The sequence below is a fragment of the Chiloscyllium punctatum genome, chromosome 38 (genome assembly GCF_047496795.1).
Source record: "Chiloscyllium punctatum isolate Juve2018m chromosome 38, sChiPun1.3, whole genome shotgun sequence".
Lineage (NCBI taxonomy): Eukaryota > Metazoa > Chordata > Chondrichthyes > Orectolobiformes > Hemiscylliidae > Chiloscyllium > Chiloscyllium punctatum.
Genome location: NC_092776.1, coordinates 31,614,143 through 31,631,777, shown reverse-complemented (window position 1 = coordinate 31,631,777; position 17,635 = coordinate 31,614,143). Strand labels below are relative to the sequence as shown.

The following is a 17,635-nucleotide window of genomic DNA, read 5'->3' as shown; positions in this document are numbered from 1 at the left end:
AATACGCCCCAGAGTTTATACATGTTTGCAGTGGTCCAGCAGCCGCTAGACCCTACCCCATTGGCGACTGAGGCACATCTCTGAATGATGATTCTTAACCAGTTAGATCTAGCTGGCTAGATGAACAACTGTTACTAGTCAAGCAGGGTTTTTAAAAATTTACACAGTACACTGGCTGTGGCCGGCCAGCTCAGAGTCAGTCCCCTGGACTAAGGAGACTCTAAATCTTTTGGTTATATTTTCAAGCAGGGTTCTTGTCCCCAGGCTGCTGATTGGGGAATTGTCGATGAGGATGTGTTTGCAGAAAGGCACCACCAGGGAATGCTGTACTGGTCTTCCCTCCTCAGAAAATAATGGAGAAATAATTTTGAAGTGAAATGATTGCAGACCAGATGGGTTGCTAATCCTTACAATTAACTCTCTGTTAACGGAAAGTTTGCAATCTCACCCTGTTATTTAAGAATGATGGGTGAGCTAAACCAGGAAAACGTTTTTTCTCACATTCATTCATGGGATGAGGGTGTCACTAGCCAGGCCAGCATTTATAGTTGAGAACCAACCACATTGCTGTGGGTCTGGAGTCACATGTAAGCCAGATCAGGTAGTTTCCTTCCCTAAGGATATTAGTGAACCAGCTTCTTTTTTATAACAATCAACAATGGTCATCATTAGACTCTTAATATCAAATTTGTTTTAATAGAATTCAAATTTTATCATCTGCCATGGCAGGATTTGATCCCAGGTCTCTAAATATTATTTGGGCCTCCGAATTTAACAGTCCAGCAATAATATCATTAAGTCATTACCTCCCTTGAATATGGCTCTTTTAGATTAACCCCTATTGTAGAGTAGAGTAGCTTATTGTTTGTCATTTCTGACAATATGTCATTAGGTTTGTGAGAAGATTTGTAGCTCAGGTGCTCGTTGTGGTTCTGTTCGCCGAGCTGAGAATTTGTGTTGCAGATGTTTCGTCCCCTATCTAGGTGACATCCTCAGTGCTTGGGAGCCTCCTGAGGCTTCACAGAAGGCTCCCAAACACTGAGGATGTCACCTAGACAGGGGACGAAACGTCTGCAACACAAATTCCCAGCTCAGCGAACAAAACCATATGTCATTAGGAACAGAGTGACTGAGCATTTGAATATGAACTTACTATCATGGGCTTGCAATAGTTACAGTATGGCCATTTATCCTTTCAATTTATTTTGAGGTATTCACTATGTAGGCACTGTCTACAAAAATGTTTGAAAAGGTTCCATGGAATTGAAATCAATCTTCAGATATAAGTGGTGAATTGGTTTGGAGGAAGGAGACACCAAGCATGTACTCTACTTGGCTGGGTGGTGCTTCACCTAGGGATCTGTACTCAATTTTTCACTGCACTTCACTGAAGGAGTAGAGTCATATACCCATATGCTGACAAAACTGAAATATTGGCACAATAGTGTCAATGTCACGAATGTAAATAAGTACATTGCTAGATTGAGTGCAGAAAACTATGGTATATAGAGTTCAATGTGTAAGGTCATCGACATTGAACCTAAGGAAGAGAGGGCAGACAATGTTTGAAGTGGTGAGAAGTCAGGAATTCTGAAGCAGCACAGAGATTTATGAATCCAAGTTCAAAAATCACTAAAAGGTAGCAGAGACATACAAAAATTATTACAAAGGCTAATCAAACTTTAGCCTTAATATCAGTCTGTAAGATGTGTCCAAACTGTATAAATCCTATATAGTACAACTCCATTCCACTGTACCTGAAGACACATCATTGGTTCATTGTCTGCACATGTTTCCCCCAGAGCGATTTTTAGGCAGTTTTTGCCAATGGCAATTTGTAATTGCCTTCCACTCTGTGGGCAGGGCAAAGAGGCAGCTCCCAAGTCTACCTTAGCAGGAACCCACACTATTGGCATTATTCTGAACTGTACACTAATCATTTAGATCTTAATCGACTGAGCTAACCTACACCTACATATTCCATCCAATCTGTTATATGTTAAGAATTATTGCAGACATTAGCTCATTGATCCAACTGAAATTATTAACTATTCTCCAGTAATTTGTTATACATAATGGGTTATGGGATATGAAAATCATTTCTAGACATCAGCAGGCTTCAGTTCCTAATTCCCACCCACTCTGCATAACCACCTTTTTGGAAGTGGTCTTGTTTGAATAGCTTAAGTGTTGGGATGATGCTGTAGAATCTACGGAAAATTATGTTACCAAAATAGTAATAGGACAACACTTCTAAGTGTGCACTATGGTGGTTTTAGATATTACCTCTACCTTCTATGTTTAACTAAATACTGAAACAGAGATTTGTGTCCTTCTGAAGTAAATCTTCAAACAGTGCCCCGAATGGGTAAAACTGTTTGGGTCTTGTGCATTTTATTTACAGCAAATTTGCATTTAAATCTTAGAAGGAGCCGATTAAGTTAAATAATAGAGCTCAAAAGAGCAGTCACTTGTCAAAATTGTAACTTTAAAAAGACTACACAACAGGTACAAACATCATTGGATATTGAAGTATTTTTCTTTCATTATTTCAGGGTGGGGCATGTTATGCAGCAAAATGTGTTGCTGGAAAAGCGCAGCAGGTCAGGCAGCATCCAAGGAGCAGGAGAATCGACGTTTTGGGCATAAGCCCTTCTTCAGGAAGGGCTTATGCCCGAAACGTCGATTCTGCTGCTCCTTGGATGCTGCCTGACCTGCTGCGCTTTTCCAGCAACACATTTTTCAGCTCTTATCTCCAGCATCTGCAGTCCTCACTTTCTCCATGTTAAGCAGCAAAAGTCAGTCAGAAGTTATTGTAGCTCTTGGATCATTTTTCACCATTTGTACTAGTTCAGAGACATCTTTAATGGTTTTGAATGTATAAAAATAGATTCTTTAAGCATGATGCTTGGTTTTGTTCTAAATACATTATTTCTTGCCATACATACTATGTAAATCCAATTCTTATATGCATATTTCAACAGAGAATACTGAAATTTCTACTCCAGGTATAGACATCCATGCAGTTAATGAGCATTACACTCAGCAAATCATTACTGTAAGATATATAAATACCCACACATTGTTCATATGCTTTAAGAGCCTTTTGATGGCTGTATGATTTTGTCCTCTATTAGACTTTCTTGAGACCTTTGGCTCGGCTAGGTATTGCTCGAGATCCAAAGTGAATGGTGAAAATGCATAAGGTATCTGGAGTGAATATTTGATAGAAAAAAATGTTAATCCAAGCCTCTCAACCTTAGATATGTTTAAATGGGGTTTTTTGGTCATTAGGTGTTTTTAAGGGAAATGCAAATAGCTGTGAATACAGGGAAACATTTTAGTAGAGCCCAAATATAATAAGAATATTAGAATTAGCTGTGGGACAGCATGCTGCCTCACCTACTAGGCAAAATAATTAAAATTCTCTCAGTAGCAGTCCACCAATTACCCTCCCTAATAAACAGATGAACCTTCTATTGATATTCAAACAATAAATTTTGAATGTTAATTTTAAAATGACCAAAACTACCCTGAAGGTTAACAGTTCCAGTTCAGCAAAATTCACACTGCATTTGATATCTAATTTATAGTTTTATTTCCTATTTTAAGCTAACTGTATATATGCAATTAAATAAGCACGACAAGTTGCACTAATACCACTTATTCTAGCCATTTAACATGGACTTCCTTTGAATGACAAATTTGCTTTCATGATTTAGGATTGCATGTTCTCTGGCTGTTAGATTCGAAAACAGAGTTGGAGCTTATTTTCCCCATCACATCTGAATCTTTAAAGAGGCAGCACAGTTCTTCCACCTAGCTGGATACAAGTCAAACTCAGTTGCAGTGTAACAGAGATCTTAAAAAATGAAATGTATGCTTTTCATTACATTTTACTCTTTGGTCTGATGGCAAACAGCAATATTCGGTTTATTAAAACACTTGTTTAGTAAAGATTTTGCAGTATGAGTCACACATAACATAGGTTTATGAGAATCTATATAAGTACATCATTTAGGCAGTTATAAAACAGCTTCATAAATTCTTTCATCTGATATTTACTGTTTTGAAACAATTACCAAACGCACAACAATGCTAATTCTGTAAGGGCCTGTAACCACCCCCCCCCCCCCCCACCCCTGAACAGCCAAAGGGCAATGAATTTGTAAATTTTTAATGACTTCACATTCTTTGTTCATTGTCAGATGTTTCTTGGATACCAGTGTTCGAGTTGCTAGTGTAAATGTTCAAGAAGGATTTTGACTGCTTGTGCCAAATTGTCCACATACCCATCTGCCTTCACTGTTGGGTGCTGTTCGTCACAGGGTCTGTAAAAGTCATAGAAAAGTAATACATTTACTAGACACAGTGTCCGTTATGTGATTAATTATACATGATATTCAGCATCTAAAATGGGCTTTATTTGTTCACAATGTGGATTACATTGAAGCATGATATAAAGTTAATTTTTTAAGAGTCAGTTCTACACCAGATATCATTAGTTCTTTTTACGTGTACACGCAAAAATTAACTCTATCTTCAAATGAAATATTACTGTAACTAGACTTTGGTGCAAGATCTTTCTCCTGGACAAGATCAATATAGTTCATATCCAAAACCAGAAGCCTGCTAAAGGTGCTGTAAGACAGCTCTTTGAATTGTTCCCTTTTCTTTTCCCCAGTATAGGAAGTACCTGTTTCTACAACAACCATTTTCTACAGTAACTGGAAGAAACTGGGAACTCAATAATGTGACAAAATCACAAGCACAGATCAACACCATGGTGCCTTTAAATGCACACTGCTAACAACCACCATCTGTAACACAAAAATACAAAAGATACTGTGATAGCGATGTACTCTCAACATATGCAGAAGTGTGGAACAACCTGTCTGCCGGCTCATTTAGCCTGAGCAAGCTGTTTAATGTTGGGACATATAAAGGTGAAGCAGAGGGTGAAGGAAATGAAAGAACACAAACAAAATGAGTCTTTAAGTTGAACAAGAGGGCAGGTGCTTGCTAATGGAAGCAACTGTTGCAACAAAAAGGCAAGTGAAATACTGATTTAACATCCCTATGTAACTTGCCCATTTTAAAAAAAATGTTGCCATTCTCCTTACATGGTTTGAAATGACAAAAAAAAGGGAAATTGCATGTTGTGCTGTGATGGGGAGGGCCAAAAAGTAAGAGAGGAAGTTTCAGCCTTTGGTAAAAGCTATGGCCTTGTGTAAGTGGCACTGCTAATAACCGCCATCCTCTATAAATTCATATTTTGCACCAATAATTGAAATGTATTTACACACTTTTGGCCCCTTCACATCACTGTTTGTATACCATGCAGAGTTTCAGAAGAGACTAAATGATCGATTATCTTGCATCTGAGATGCTAAAATGTATTAAGTTTCACTTTCAATTTTGTAAAAACCAAACATATGAACTATTTAGCCTTAATTACTCAGGAGAACAATTGTTGAGGGTGGTTTTTAAATTGCCATGAAATATAGTTATCCTGCATGGAATGAAGTCTTGGAAGCAGAATTCAAACTGCTGTAGACCTTTAACTGAATGCTGCATTGGAAAATTTACATTCTTTTCTATATTGTAATTCATTGTGAGCGATAAGGTAAAATACATATGCAAAACATTGCTGAACAGCACACTGAAATGGTACAAACATATTGAATAAAAGTGACAGTTTGGTTCAACAATGAAAAAAAAAGCAGTAAGTGACGGTTTCAATAAAACTAACCAGATGGTAAAGGAAACCAGAAACTGATGCTATCTCAGTGAAAAGTAAACTCCCTTTATACTTCCTCAAAGAGTTAAATCTCAGCTTAACAGTCTTACAAGCAGAACCATCAGCACTCACCATTACCAAATATCAGCTAAGAACCTGGAATGGCTTAGCTGTCAGCAGCAGACTGGAAGAGCTGAATAGACATTGCATGTCCCAAGAATAAACACCACATCACTTTCCTATTAAGTAGTCACACAATTAGTTCTGGTTGCAATTTCTTGGCCAACAGGATGGATGTACCACCTTACTACTGCAAATAGAAGTACAGTACCTTTTTGTACAGTATCTTACTACACCCATTCTTATAGCACTTGCACTGTTAAGATACACTTGCCTTATTTGATTTTATTAAACCTAATCTTCTATTTCCCATTCGTTAACTGAGTTTCCTTACACAATGCCATATTTTATCATAACCTGTTCACTTGAAAGTCTGTAATACATTTCCCAAGGTACACATGATCAAATACCTTCTGAAATACATCCATAATAAATTCCTGCATTCCCTTTATCTACACATTCAGTCACTTTCAAACTTGCGAAATTTGACTTTAACAATGGCAGGCTGCTTGTTATTCCCTAAATCAAATAATGCTAAATGAATTGTATCTCAAATTACAAATTCAAAGTTTTATGTACAAATAAAAAATAAATAAATATATGATGACTTTTGCTTCTGGAAGGTTAGTGCATTGATTACTCTTTAGTCCTCTAGCTTAATATGACTATTTAACTAGTCAGTCTGTGATTCCATGCAGTGTTTTCTTTGACATCATGCTGGTTCAGACCAGAGATTCCAACAGCAAGGTTGGGCCCACGGGTCCAGAGCCATGAAATGGACTATGTGGGCTTTGTCTTGAATTCTCCTCTTTTAAAATTCCTTATTCTCTTTATTATATTATTATGGAAGGACTATTATTCTGAACTTCTTATCTCTTTATTTTTCTAATTTATTACCTATGATATTGTACTTTTGAAGATCTGTAATGCTGGGCTTCTTATTTCTTGATTCTCTAAATTGTATTTCCTAAGAATTTGTACTTAAGATTCTACACTTTGTTAGGAAATTCTGCATAGCTTTTGGAGAACAACAAAAGGAAGTGGTGACATGCCTACTTGACTACAAGATTCCGTAATAACACACAGTGCACCTAAGGATACTCGAACTGATAAAAAGCACAAATGGAAATTCTTGCCTGAAGAACTAATCAGAAAGGTACAGTCATCTGGCTTGTAAGTAAAAATATGGTAATGGTTTGGAAGAGCTTTGAGAGTTATTTCTCACAATTGTTCTACACTCTGCTCTCATTTCCATCATTTGGAAAATCATTTAATTCCACCATTGTATCTTAATCAGCCAGATGAGAATGCAACCTCAATTCTTTCTGTGCATATTTTATGAAAAAATGTTTTAGTATATTACATGATAGAGGAACAAACAAGAATCATTTGCCAATCTTTTTATATATTACATTTAACTTGAATTTCTTCTTCCACCTCCACAAACACATTTTTTTCTATTTCTCAACTAATCTTATTTTTCCTATTTTTAATTTTTACATCTACCACTACTTAAGTTTAGGTTCAAATTTTGTCTCTACTTTGCTAAGAAATTCTAAACATTAATTACTCAATTTGCACAGAACATATTCATTTAATATTTAAATAATCCTCATGCTGATCCAACATGCCGTTTGCTAACTTTTCTGCCAATTTTTGGGGTCAGATCACTTCTCATCTCATTGAATGCCACTGGTGTTTGGCTTAGTATCTTATTTTTTTTACTTGATGTTATTCTTTCCAAATTGACATTGAACCACACAAGCTGTTTTCACTATTTCCCAGTTGTTCTCTGTGCATCAAATTGTTGTCCCACTTTCTTTCCTGTTTGTCAAAGAACACACTGATCTTTGAAACATATAAATCCATGTCCTGTCATCAGCACAGCTTGCCTACGTTACTACAATACTTCCCATTTCTGACACTACATATTGAACCTTTGAAACTGCTAAGTTCATCAATGTAAATGGACTTGTTTACACTAATTCTCTGCTGCTGACTCCCCATTTCTTACTTTGACTACATATATTATCTTTATCCAGTTTATCCAGGGAAAGTTAAATCATCCAGTATTATTACCTTCTTCTTCCATCTCTCTAAGTTGACTATAAGTTTGCTTCTGGATTAGTGGTGCTGGAAGAGCACAGCAGTTCAGGCAGCATCCTGAACAACAAAAGGAAGTGGTGACATGCCTACTTGACTACAAGATTCAGTAATAACACACAGTGCACCTAAGGATACTCGAACTGATAAAAAGCTGATAGGAATACCTGAGCTTCGAAATCGATGTTTCGGGCAAAAGCCCTTCATCAGGAATAAAGGCAGTGAGCCTGAGGCGTTTCTAACGCACATTGAGAAGTGAACAATTTCACGCTCTGTTTCTAAATCTATCTATATCCCATCTGCCCAGTATTTTTTTTATTGCCCAGCACTGTAGAAAAGGCCTTATTAATACCATTATCATACCCATTCTCTTTCATTTCTAATATAATAACTGGGAATAACAAGTTGTTTAACCTTACTATTAAGAACAAATTATTGTGAATGTTGGAAATTTGGAGTTCTGAAGAGGAATTCTACAGACCTGAAATGTTTAGTCTGTTTCTATCTCTACACGTGTTGAGTTTCCTCCAGCTTTTTATTCCTAACCCTTCTACTTTGTCAATTCTTACATTACCATAATTTTCATTTGCAATCTTACTATATTTTATTTTAGAAGAATCACTTATTTTGTTTATTCCATTCCTCCCTTACCTTATAAATTTTAATATACCATTAAAACTTTAATTTATATTACATTAAAATTTTCCCCATGACACTGGGCAAGATTCAGGGAGAACATTGATCTAGCTCTGCTTAGGTAAGTCCTGTTCATTCTGTATAGACCACACTTGTTCCAGGTTCTTCTTTTAAGCAAAGTAGGCTAGAATAAAAGTCTGAAGTGATTTTTGTAGAGTGCTACTTAAAATAATGCAGTGCATTGCATACTTGATAAACAAGGGTTCAGCAGTTCTGAATAATTAACCAGAAAATAGGAATACACTGAGATGTGGCTACCCATTGTCTTGGTTCACGTAACAAATAGAAAGGAATCTAGCCTAAATGTTTTGAACTATCATATAACTAAATTTGGTGGAAGGTAATGGAGTTCAGGTCAAATGGCTGGAAAAATGATATACTGACCATAATTTCCACTTTTGGATGTAGGTTTGCTCGCTGAGCTGAAAGGTTCATTTCCAGAAGTTTCACCTGAGGTCCACTGAAGCTGTTACCTAGTAAGGTAACAAAATGTCTGGGAATAAACCTTTCAACTCAGCAAGCAAACCTACATCCAAAACCTCAACCTGATCTACAAATCTTCTGAAAATTCGATAATTTCCACTGTTAAGGCATCTAATCGCATATATGCTCTTGGTTAGATTTGGCCTTGCTGGTTTAGGATTTTACATTTTTCAATGGAACGTTGCTGATAATGTGCAAGTTGCTGAGAGGGAAACCAGCATGCCATATCTAGAATGTGAGTGAACAGGATAAGCAATTGTTCATCTTCTTAACCAGTTTGATGAGTTGTGAACTTAACAATGAGAACGAAGTGCGCAAGAAGATAAATAAAGAGATGGGAAAGAAATTCTGGATGGATTGCCAGAAAGAAATAAAAAATTAAAAAGTAATATTTGATTTTTTAAAAAGTCTACAAAGTCAAAACCTGATGGATTAAGAGTTCACATTTGAAATAGCTCACTTTCAGTGCCAGAGAGGTTGATTGGCAGCACTCAATATTTGTTACATCCTTGAAAGGGGATATAAGAATTGAAATGATTTGACTTAACTTTCTGTGGTGGAATTAGTTCATACCTATTGCACAAATACTGCAACTTCACACCGGGAGAAATATTTTGACTGGAAGTAATGGAATAAACACATAGAATTTCCATGGATTAATAAAAAATGGTTATGCAAAAATCAAACTATATGTTCTAGAGGCATACAATAATAATGGAAGGGAGCAGAAGTTAACAAAAACTCTAAGAGATACAAATGGAAAGGAAAATTAGAAATCCTGAAAACTAAAAGAGAATATTAAAGATGGTTGACAAATAAACATTAAGAAAACAATAAGCAATTTTTATAAGTACAAACAAAAAGCTGGACTCAAAGACAACAATGGATCATCTTGCATTTGAGCAAAGGGATGATAGAGATTTTCAAGAAATAGTTTTCATTAGCTTTTACAAAGGACTGAGAGTGTGGGATTGTAAATATATCCAAGGAAAGGTATCACATGCATAAAAAGTGGAACTAAAACTAGAAAAGTAACCAAGTCTGGCTTGTCCATGTTGCAGAATATGTAAAGAATTGGGGATAATGGAGGAGCAAACCATAAACTTGCCAAAAATGGAAAATGTCACCAAGTACACGACAGAATGCTTTGAGGAAACAAAATAGCTATGAGCAGCCTTTTGGCAGCAGGCAATACACGTGTTTAAGAGTACAGTATTCCGGAATTTGAGATATCAAAAGCAGATACTTCAAATGTTTAAAGCACAATTCCAGAGATGGATAATTGAGAATGGTCATGAACCAGTCCTGAACTTTAAATACTGTGGGTAATATTAATACCTTCACTATTGTGGAATAGGGTTTTTCAGTCTGGGCACTTGTAAGCATTATGTATTTTCGGTTGGACAGAACAAAAGAATGGTTAAAAGCCTAACAGCAGCCTAGTAGCTTGACATTTGAAGTCTCAGGGAAGTATGTGAATATCCTTTGTGTTCAGCTGAATGCTATGCAGAATGTAACCATACAAAAGGATTTCTCAGGTTGTGCACCAAATAATTGCCTAACATTTGGCCTTGAGCAGTGAAAACAGCACAGAGTAAAACAACCTTGACTTTTGGCATCATCTGTGACATTAAACTTTTGCAACTGTAACTTGGTGTGGTAATCGATTCCTATAGCCAGGCCACAGTCCCTGAATTTACTCTTGTGTGGAAAATAGGCAATCCCAAAAGGAAATGAACTTTTAAGAAAAAGAATTAGCCTCAACTTGCCAGGTTTCATTGATTGTTTTTTGGAAACCCACTGATTTCTAGTGAGGGAGGTTGAAGGGAAAAACGAGAGGAGCTAGTTAAAGTATTGGACATGATTGATCAGTCAGACTGCTCCTTTCTTCCTGCTTTGTGCTAAAAATGTTAAATGAAGGCACGGAGAAGACAAGTAGCACACAAACCCCCTGGGAATTAGAGAGGCCACGTTCTAATCACCCCAAGGTGAGATCTAATAATTGTGAAAGACGACTTTCAATTGTTTATTTCAAACAATATGAATTCAGGTCTTGGAGCTAAAAGGACATTTTTTTTTAACTCTCACTGAGTCACTAATATTTGCTTTAAGTGCAAAAAACGGACATCAGTGGAATTACAAGCTTGCTCACTGGGATCCTGAATGTTAACATAACGTGCAGAGAAAAGTCTGCCAAGCAAGTGCACACTCCTTTATCTTGTCATCCTCAGAAAGACTGAGTTTGGAGTTGATGTGGAATTTCCATGGCTAAAACCAGAGACAAATCTGCTACCGTCTGCCCAAGGCTAAGTCACACCTACTGGCTTCTAAATCCTGAGTGCGACAGAACAAAACAGCAATCTGAAGACAAAGAGCTCATTTGTACAAAGAAATGTCACATACGAGTGAAATAGGAGGACACCACATACAGAGCTGAGATCATAGACACATTCACAGCAGTGTGCAGCTTCGTCAGCTTTAGTCACAAGCCAAAATAAGCTTTCCAACAGCTTTTATTCAGTGAAAGATGTCAACTGCATTTCAATTCATTGCACCACAGAATTTCAATTCTTTTAAAGTATAACCATCCAATCTGTCTTTTATTCGATTTACTTAGTGTTCTAGGTGGTTGTGAAGAATAAATTTCAACATACAATGATGGTGTTTTCCATCCTGTCTGACACATTCCTTACAGTATATTTAGAGAATGGCACAATGCCTAACTTTGTTCTGGAGTCTAAGGTATTTGTGCCTGTGTTCAATCATGGAGTGACAGAACTGTTTAAAGACAGATCAGTCATACAATAATGCTAATCCTTACAAAGCCAAATTAAAATGAGCTGACATATAAGTTGAAAGATACTAAATTACTGGGATAAGACTAACTTCTCAAAATTACATCAAGAGTTCATCAAACTTGGCTAATAGGCCATTGTAAAGCAACCGGTTGAAAAGGTTCAACACTAAAAACTGAAACTGAATAGGAAACAGGGGACTACTGCAGAGTAACTCAGGTCAGTTGACATTTTCTTACTCTCACTATTAATGAAGATTGGATTTTACAAATGTTTTTGGTTTGATGTGTAGTTTGTAAACCATGAGCAAAATCCCTGCAGTTTGAAGATTAAAAGCTTCCTGGATTTATGAAGTGCATTTGCATGTGTTGAAGGATGAAAACAGACATTTGACAAAAATGTCTGAACATTAGTGGCCAAAGCCAAAAAGATCAGAACTTTTTGTGACAAGGAATCATATAATCTGCAGTAAGTGAAAATATTTCATAGGACACTTCAAATGTGTGGAATTATTAAACTTAAAGTGGATAGATACATTTGCTTTTCATTAGCTTACCTTCGACTACCACCGACAATGTGGACCATTGCATTTATATAAAATCAGTTAACATTAATATTACACAGTGTATGGGGCAAAGTATTTTATGAACAACTTCAGGATAAAGGAGGTTTAATGTTGTTATGGGCCATTTCATGCCTGACCACTTTCTACATTAAATTCTGGTAGCAATCATTTAATAAATGGGGCGGCACGGTCGCTCCGTGGTTAGCACTGCTGTCTCAAAGCACCAGGGTCCCAGGTTCGATTCCAGTCTGTGTGGAGTTTGCACATTCTCACCGTGTCTGTGTGAGTTTTCCTCCGGGTGCTCCAGTTTCCTCCCACAGTTCAAAGTCAGGTGAATTGGCCATGCTTAATTGCCCATAGTGTCAGGTGCATTAGTCAGAGGGGAAATAAGTCTGGGTGGGTTACTCTTTGGAGGTTGGTGTAGACTGGTTGGGCCGAAGGGCCTGTTTCTAGAGTGTAGGGAATCTAATCTAAACTACCACAGGTGATAGTGAGTTAATTAGTGGATTTTTCACCTGTTAACTAATGTAAACCGGAATTTGCAGACCAACAAACCTTCGAACAGCACTGGGACTTTGAAATAAACCATGAGGTCAAGAAGATGGGGCCTTCAATGATAACCTCAGCGGGTGGGGGAAACTGAACTTATGCATAGCATGATGTCTTACAGCAACATGTCACCATCAAACACATCTTGGTCTCTTGGCTAAGATCAAGAGTAAGTTCCGAGCTGCGAGTTATCAGAGGATTTTGAGATTATCGCTGGATTGTGATTGGATGTTGGAGGATTACTGATTGAGCTGAGTTGTTATTGGCGAATCTTTATGCTGGCTTCAGCCTAACACCAATTCAGTATCCAGTCAACAGAGCAAGAGAAGCCTATGCCAAGATGCCCAGAATACAGTCAAGGTGACTGTGAAGAAACTGGAGGAAGGCACACTGGTCAGCTGGAATTCTTCATGAAGAGGATCCTCCTGGATTGCTGCAGGTTCCAGTCCCTGTACATGGATGATGTCATTGTTTTGTCCTTAGATCCACTGTCAGTGCACAGACTCATTAGTATCTGCAACCAAACTGAACTGGCCTCAGGAGCCAAGGTAAATTGAGGCAAGAGGGAGGCCTTCACCGTCACAACAGATTACTTGAAGGCACTGGGAATATGGCTCAGAGGGTCTGTGGAGCACACAAAAAATTGTGTGGAGCCTACTGTCAAGGGGATTCAGAAACTGGGCTTATGGGAGCATTGCTCCCTCTCCAGTGAGGGTGAAAACCTGGTCATGAGGTGTGAGATACTCTGATTGTTTTATGGAGTGCATGTCTGGCCCATTCCCCAAGTCTGCATCACTGCAGTCACCTAAACTGTCTTCTACAGCGATTGGCAGGGGAAGCTTGGGGGGGGGGGGCGGGTAGTGATAGGAAGAGGAGGAGATGCAGGACCTTGTGTTCTATGATCTGTTTCTTAGGACACGCACTGAAACAAACATCAGTTTAGCCTGGAGCACAATCAACATGGTGAAAGATGCTCTGTCCGCAACTTATTGGTCTTTGAATGCAAAGAACAGACCTTGACAGATGGGGACATTTCAAAGTCCAGGACTATTTGCTGAGGGATGCAAGAAGTCTTGGGCAACTGTCATCAAGGTTCCTCAGGAGGGCCTTCACTGCACATTACTCAGATGTCAGATCCTGATGGATGCTGTATCAACTACCTAATGTTAGTGCTGTGCAGTGTTGGTGCACAGTCTCATTGCTGCTTTCTCCCCATGGTCATGTAGGTCAGGTTATGTGTAGATACTTTAAAAGGTCATCACTCACTTCCAGACAATCACATGGATAATGAGATATCTATTCTGTAATACAAAAGATCAAGGATTGCAAAAATAACAACGTCCACATAACCTTTGTGCTAAGCAGGTGTTACTTGGCAGGTTACCAACAGAGTCTCAAGTCTGGAAGCAGATAGCTAAAAGTGTGTCTCAGGCTCTGTGATGCATTGTTCTGTCCTGTTCTCTTAGAATGTCCTAGTCATCAGCCTCATCTTCCTTTTCTAAAATTTGCTGTTGATCTCCCATTTTGTCTGAATCCAAGACACCACTTCCTTTGTCATCTCTGGATGTGAAGGGTGCAGAATGCCACAATAATGATGCCATTGTCTGGGCTAGAATGTTAGGCCACAGCACTACAGCCTCATCAAAACGTGACTAGCACTTAGCAACATTCTGTGTCAATCTGAAGGTTTTTTGAAGGAGCCAAGAGGCACATTTGGAAAGGATACCCCCTGTCTCCCAGCAGCTGTCCCTTTATGGATGTCCTGCTGCTTCTTCCTCTGGAGGCTGTGTCACAGCCACGGGAGATTGCTGTTCTTACTGGGTTTTATTGAATGCGTTCTCATCACTGTTTCCTTCAGTGTACTCTTCACTGAATCATCCAGGCCACATGGACTTCAGCCATGACATTCTCTTTATGAGCTCCATGACCAAATGATCTCTGAGGAATGTGAGAAATTTAATGCAAATTTATTGAACCTTCACATCCGTCACAGCATTATGCTCTCACACAGTGTTTAATGGAGGCTTCCCAGGAATTTAATAGTCATGACTTAATAGAAAATTTCTGGGACATTATTGAACTGCATGGTGGACAACCAGAGTTTTTATACTCCATAGGGCGGAGAATTTTTCCAACAATCTATCATAAAACCATCCCCTTCCCTAAAACAAAAGGTTGCCAGCCACATCACAACCTAGATCATTGCATGCTTACATTTCACTGTGAGAATAAGAGAATCTGTCCACTGTGATATGTTGTCTTCATGTTCCTGTGGTTGCCAGTTGGGAACTTCATGTTTGCTTTTTGTTTTCCTTGTTATCGCGCATCTTGTCTAGCTTATTTACCTGCACAATGGCATGTCGTTTCAACATGCATTCTTGGACAATGAATTATCTCATTAAAGGCAGAGCAGACTTGATGTGCTGAATAGCCAACCTCTGCTCCTGCATTTTATGGTATTATGACCTACCAATGAAGTGCAAACTGAAGGCCAATAGGTAGCATTGACTTAATCCATGAAGGCATAGTTACTGCAATTGCCTTTAGTATAGCCTTAAAATGAAAGCTTTTTACTCAATCACCAAGAAAGAAGGTAGCAACTTATTTCGCTTATTTTACATGCAGTAGCAGCCATTTTACATAATTATTGTGAGTTGACTTTCAATCTGACAGCATCCATCAGGATCTGACTTCTGAGTGATGTGCAGTGAAGGCCCTCCTGAGGAACTTCTTTTGACTAGAGACAGGAGGGGAGACAGTTGTGTGATGGAATCCTCAATAGCAGGAAGCAAGTGCAAGGAAATACAGTAATCAGAAATAGTAAATTGAAGAGACATGTCAGATTGGAACATGACAGGGAGCAAGGAACACCTGCTGGATTAAATTTTCATAGAAGAGGGTTGACAGGGGTAAAGCTGATAAACTCAGGGTGTGGAAAGGTATGTGGGACTGGGATATTATACCCATTACAGAATGGCCAGGGGAGAGACAGGACTGGCAGCGTAATATGCTTTAGGCAGGACAGAGGTAGTGAAAGGAGGGGAGGGGGAGTTGCATTTTTGATTAAGGCAAGTATCGCAGCAGTAATCAGAGATTAAATAACTGAAGGAACATCCAGTGAGGCTTTGTGGCTGGAGCTAAGAAATAAGAAGGGACATTATTAGGGTTGTACTATAGGTCCCCAAATAGTTAGTTGGAATTAGAGGAACAAATATGTAGAAAGACTGGGGAGACTTGCATGAGCAATAGGGTTGTTATAGTATTTAATTTTCCTAACATAGACTGGAACAGCCAGTGCATTAATGGGGTGGAATTTGTTAAGTGCATTCAGGAAAGTTTCCTCAAGCAGTATATAGAGGGTCCTACTTGGTAAGGGGCAAAACTTGACCTACTCTTGGGAAATAGGGCAAGGACAGGTGAAGGAGGTGACGGGGGGAACACTTTGGGACAAGTGACCACAGTTCCATTAATTTTAAAATATTTAAGGAGAGGGACAAATCTGGTTCTACAGGTTCAAGTTCTAAATTGGGGCAAGGTGAATTTTGATGGAATTAGACAGGAGCTTGCAGGGGTTGACTGGAGTATTTTGTTTGCAGGCAAAGGGATCTTCAGCAAGTGGGAGGCCTTTAAAAGTGAGCTAACTAGAGTTCAAGGTCTATACGTTCCTGTGAAGGTAAAGGGTAAGGTTGGCAGGAATAGGGAACTCTGGAGGACAAGTGAGGCTTTGACCAGAAAAAAGGAGGCATGGCTGAGGTACAGGAAGCTGGGATCCTTAGAGTAATACAGGAAATACAGGAGTTTACTGAAGAAGGAAGTCAGGAGGGTGAAAAATCGGCATGAGATAGCCTTGGCTGAGAAGGTTAGGGTGAATTGAAAGAGGTATTTTAAGCATATTAAAAGAAAAAGAATAACTAGAGACAAAATAGGGCCCCTCAAGGACCAAACTGGACATGTATGTGTAGAACCGCAGGAGATAGGCGAGGTTCTCAATGAATATTTCTCCTCTGCATTTACCATGGATAAAGACATGAAGACATGGGAACTTGGGGAAGTTAGTGGTGATATCTTGGGGACAGTCCATATCACAGTAGAGGAGGTGTTGAATGTATTAGAATGTATGAGGGTGGAAACATCTCCTGTCCTGACCAGATATATCCAAGAACACTGCAAAAGGCTAGAGAAAAAAAATTGCAGGGGCCCTGGCTGATATTTTTGCATCATCGTTAGCCACTGTTGAGGTCCCAGAAGACTGGAGGGTAGTGAATGTTGTGCCATTATTCAAGAAGGGCTGCAAAGAAAAGCCTGGGAACTATAGACCAGTAACCCTAACATCTGTGGTAGGTAAATTACTGAAGATTTCTGAGGGATAAGGTATACATGCATTTGGAAAGACAGGGTTTGATTCAGAGTAGAAGCATGGCTTTGTGAGTGGGAAATCATGCCTCTCAAATTTGTTAGAGTTCTTTGAAATGACCAGGAAGGTTGACGAGGGTAGGGCAGTAGACGTAGTTGATATGCATTCCAGTAAGGCCTTTGATAAGGTTTCACATGGTAGGCCGCTCTGGAAGATTAGATCGCATGGAA

At 38.6% G+C, this 17,635-nt stretch overlaps 1 protein-coding gene across 1 annotated transcript in view; it reads right to left on the bottom strand.

The window, feature by feature from the left end:
- Window positions 1–3,912: 3,912 nt before the first annotated feature.
- lhpp (phospholysine phosphohistidine inorganic pyrophosphate phosphatase) overlaps window positions 3,913–17,635 on the bottom strand; it is a 165,860-nt gene continuing 152,137 nt past the window's right edge. Inside the window, exon 7 of the mRNA XM_072557528.1 lies at window positions 3,913–4,331. Coding sequence (XP_072413629.1) covers window positions 4,238–4,331 — 94 coding nt within the window. The 3' untranslated portion in view covers window positions 3,913–4,237. The remainder of the gene's footprint in view (window positions 4,332–17,635) is intronic.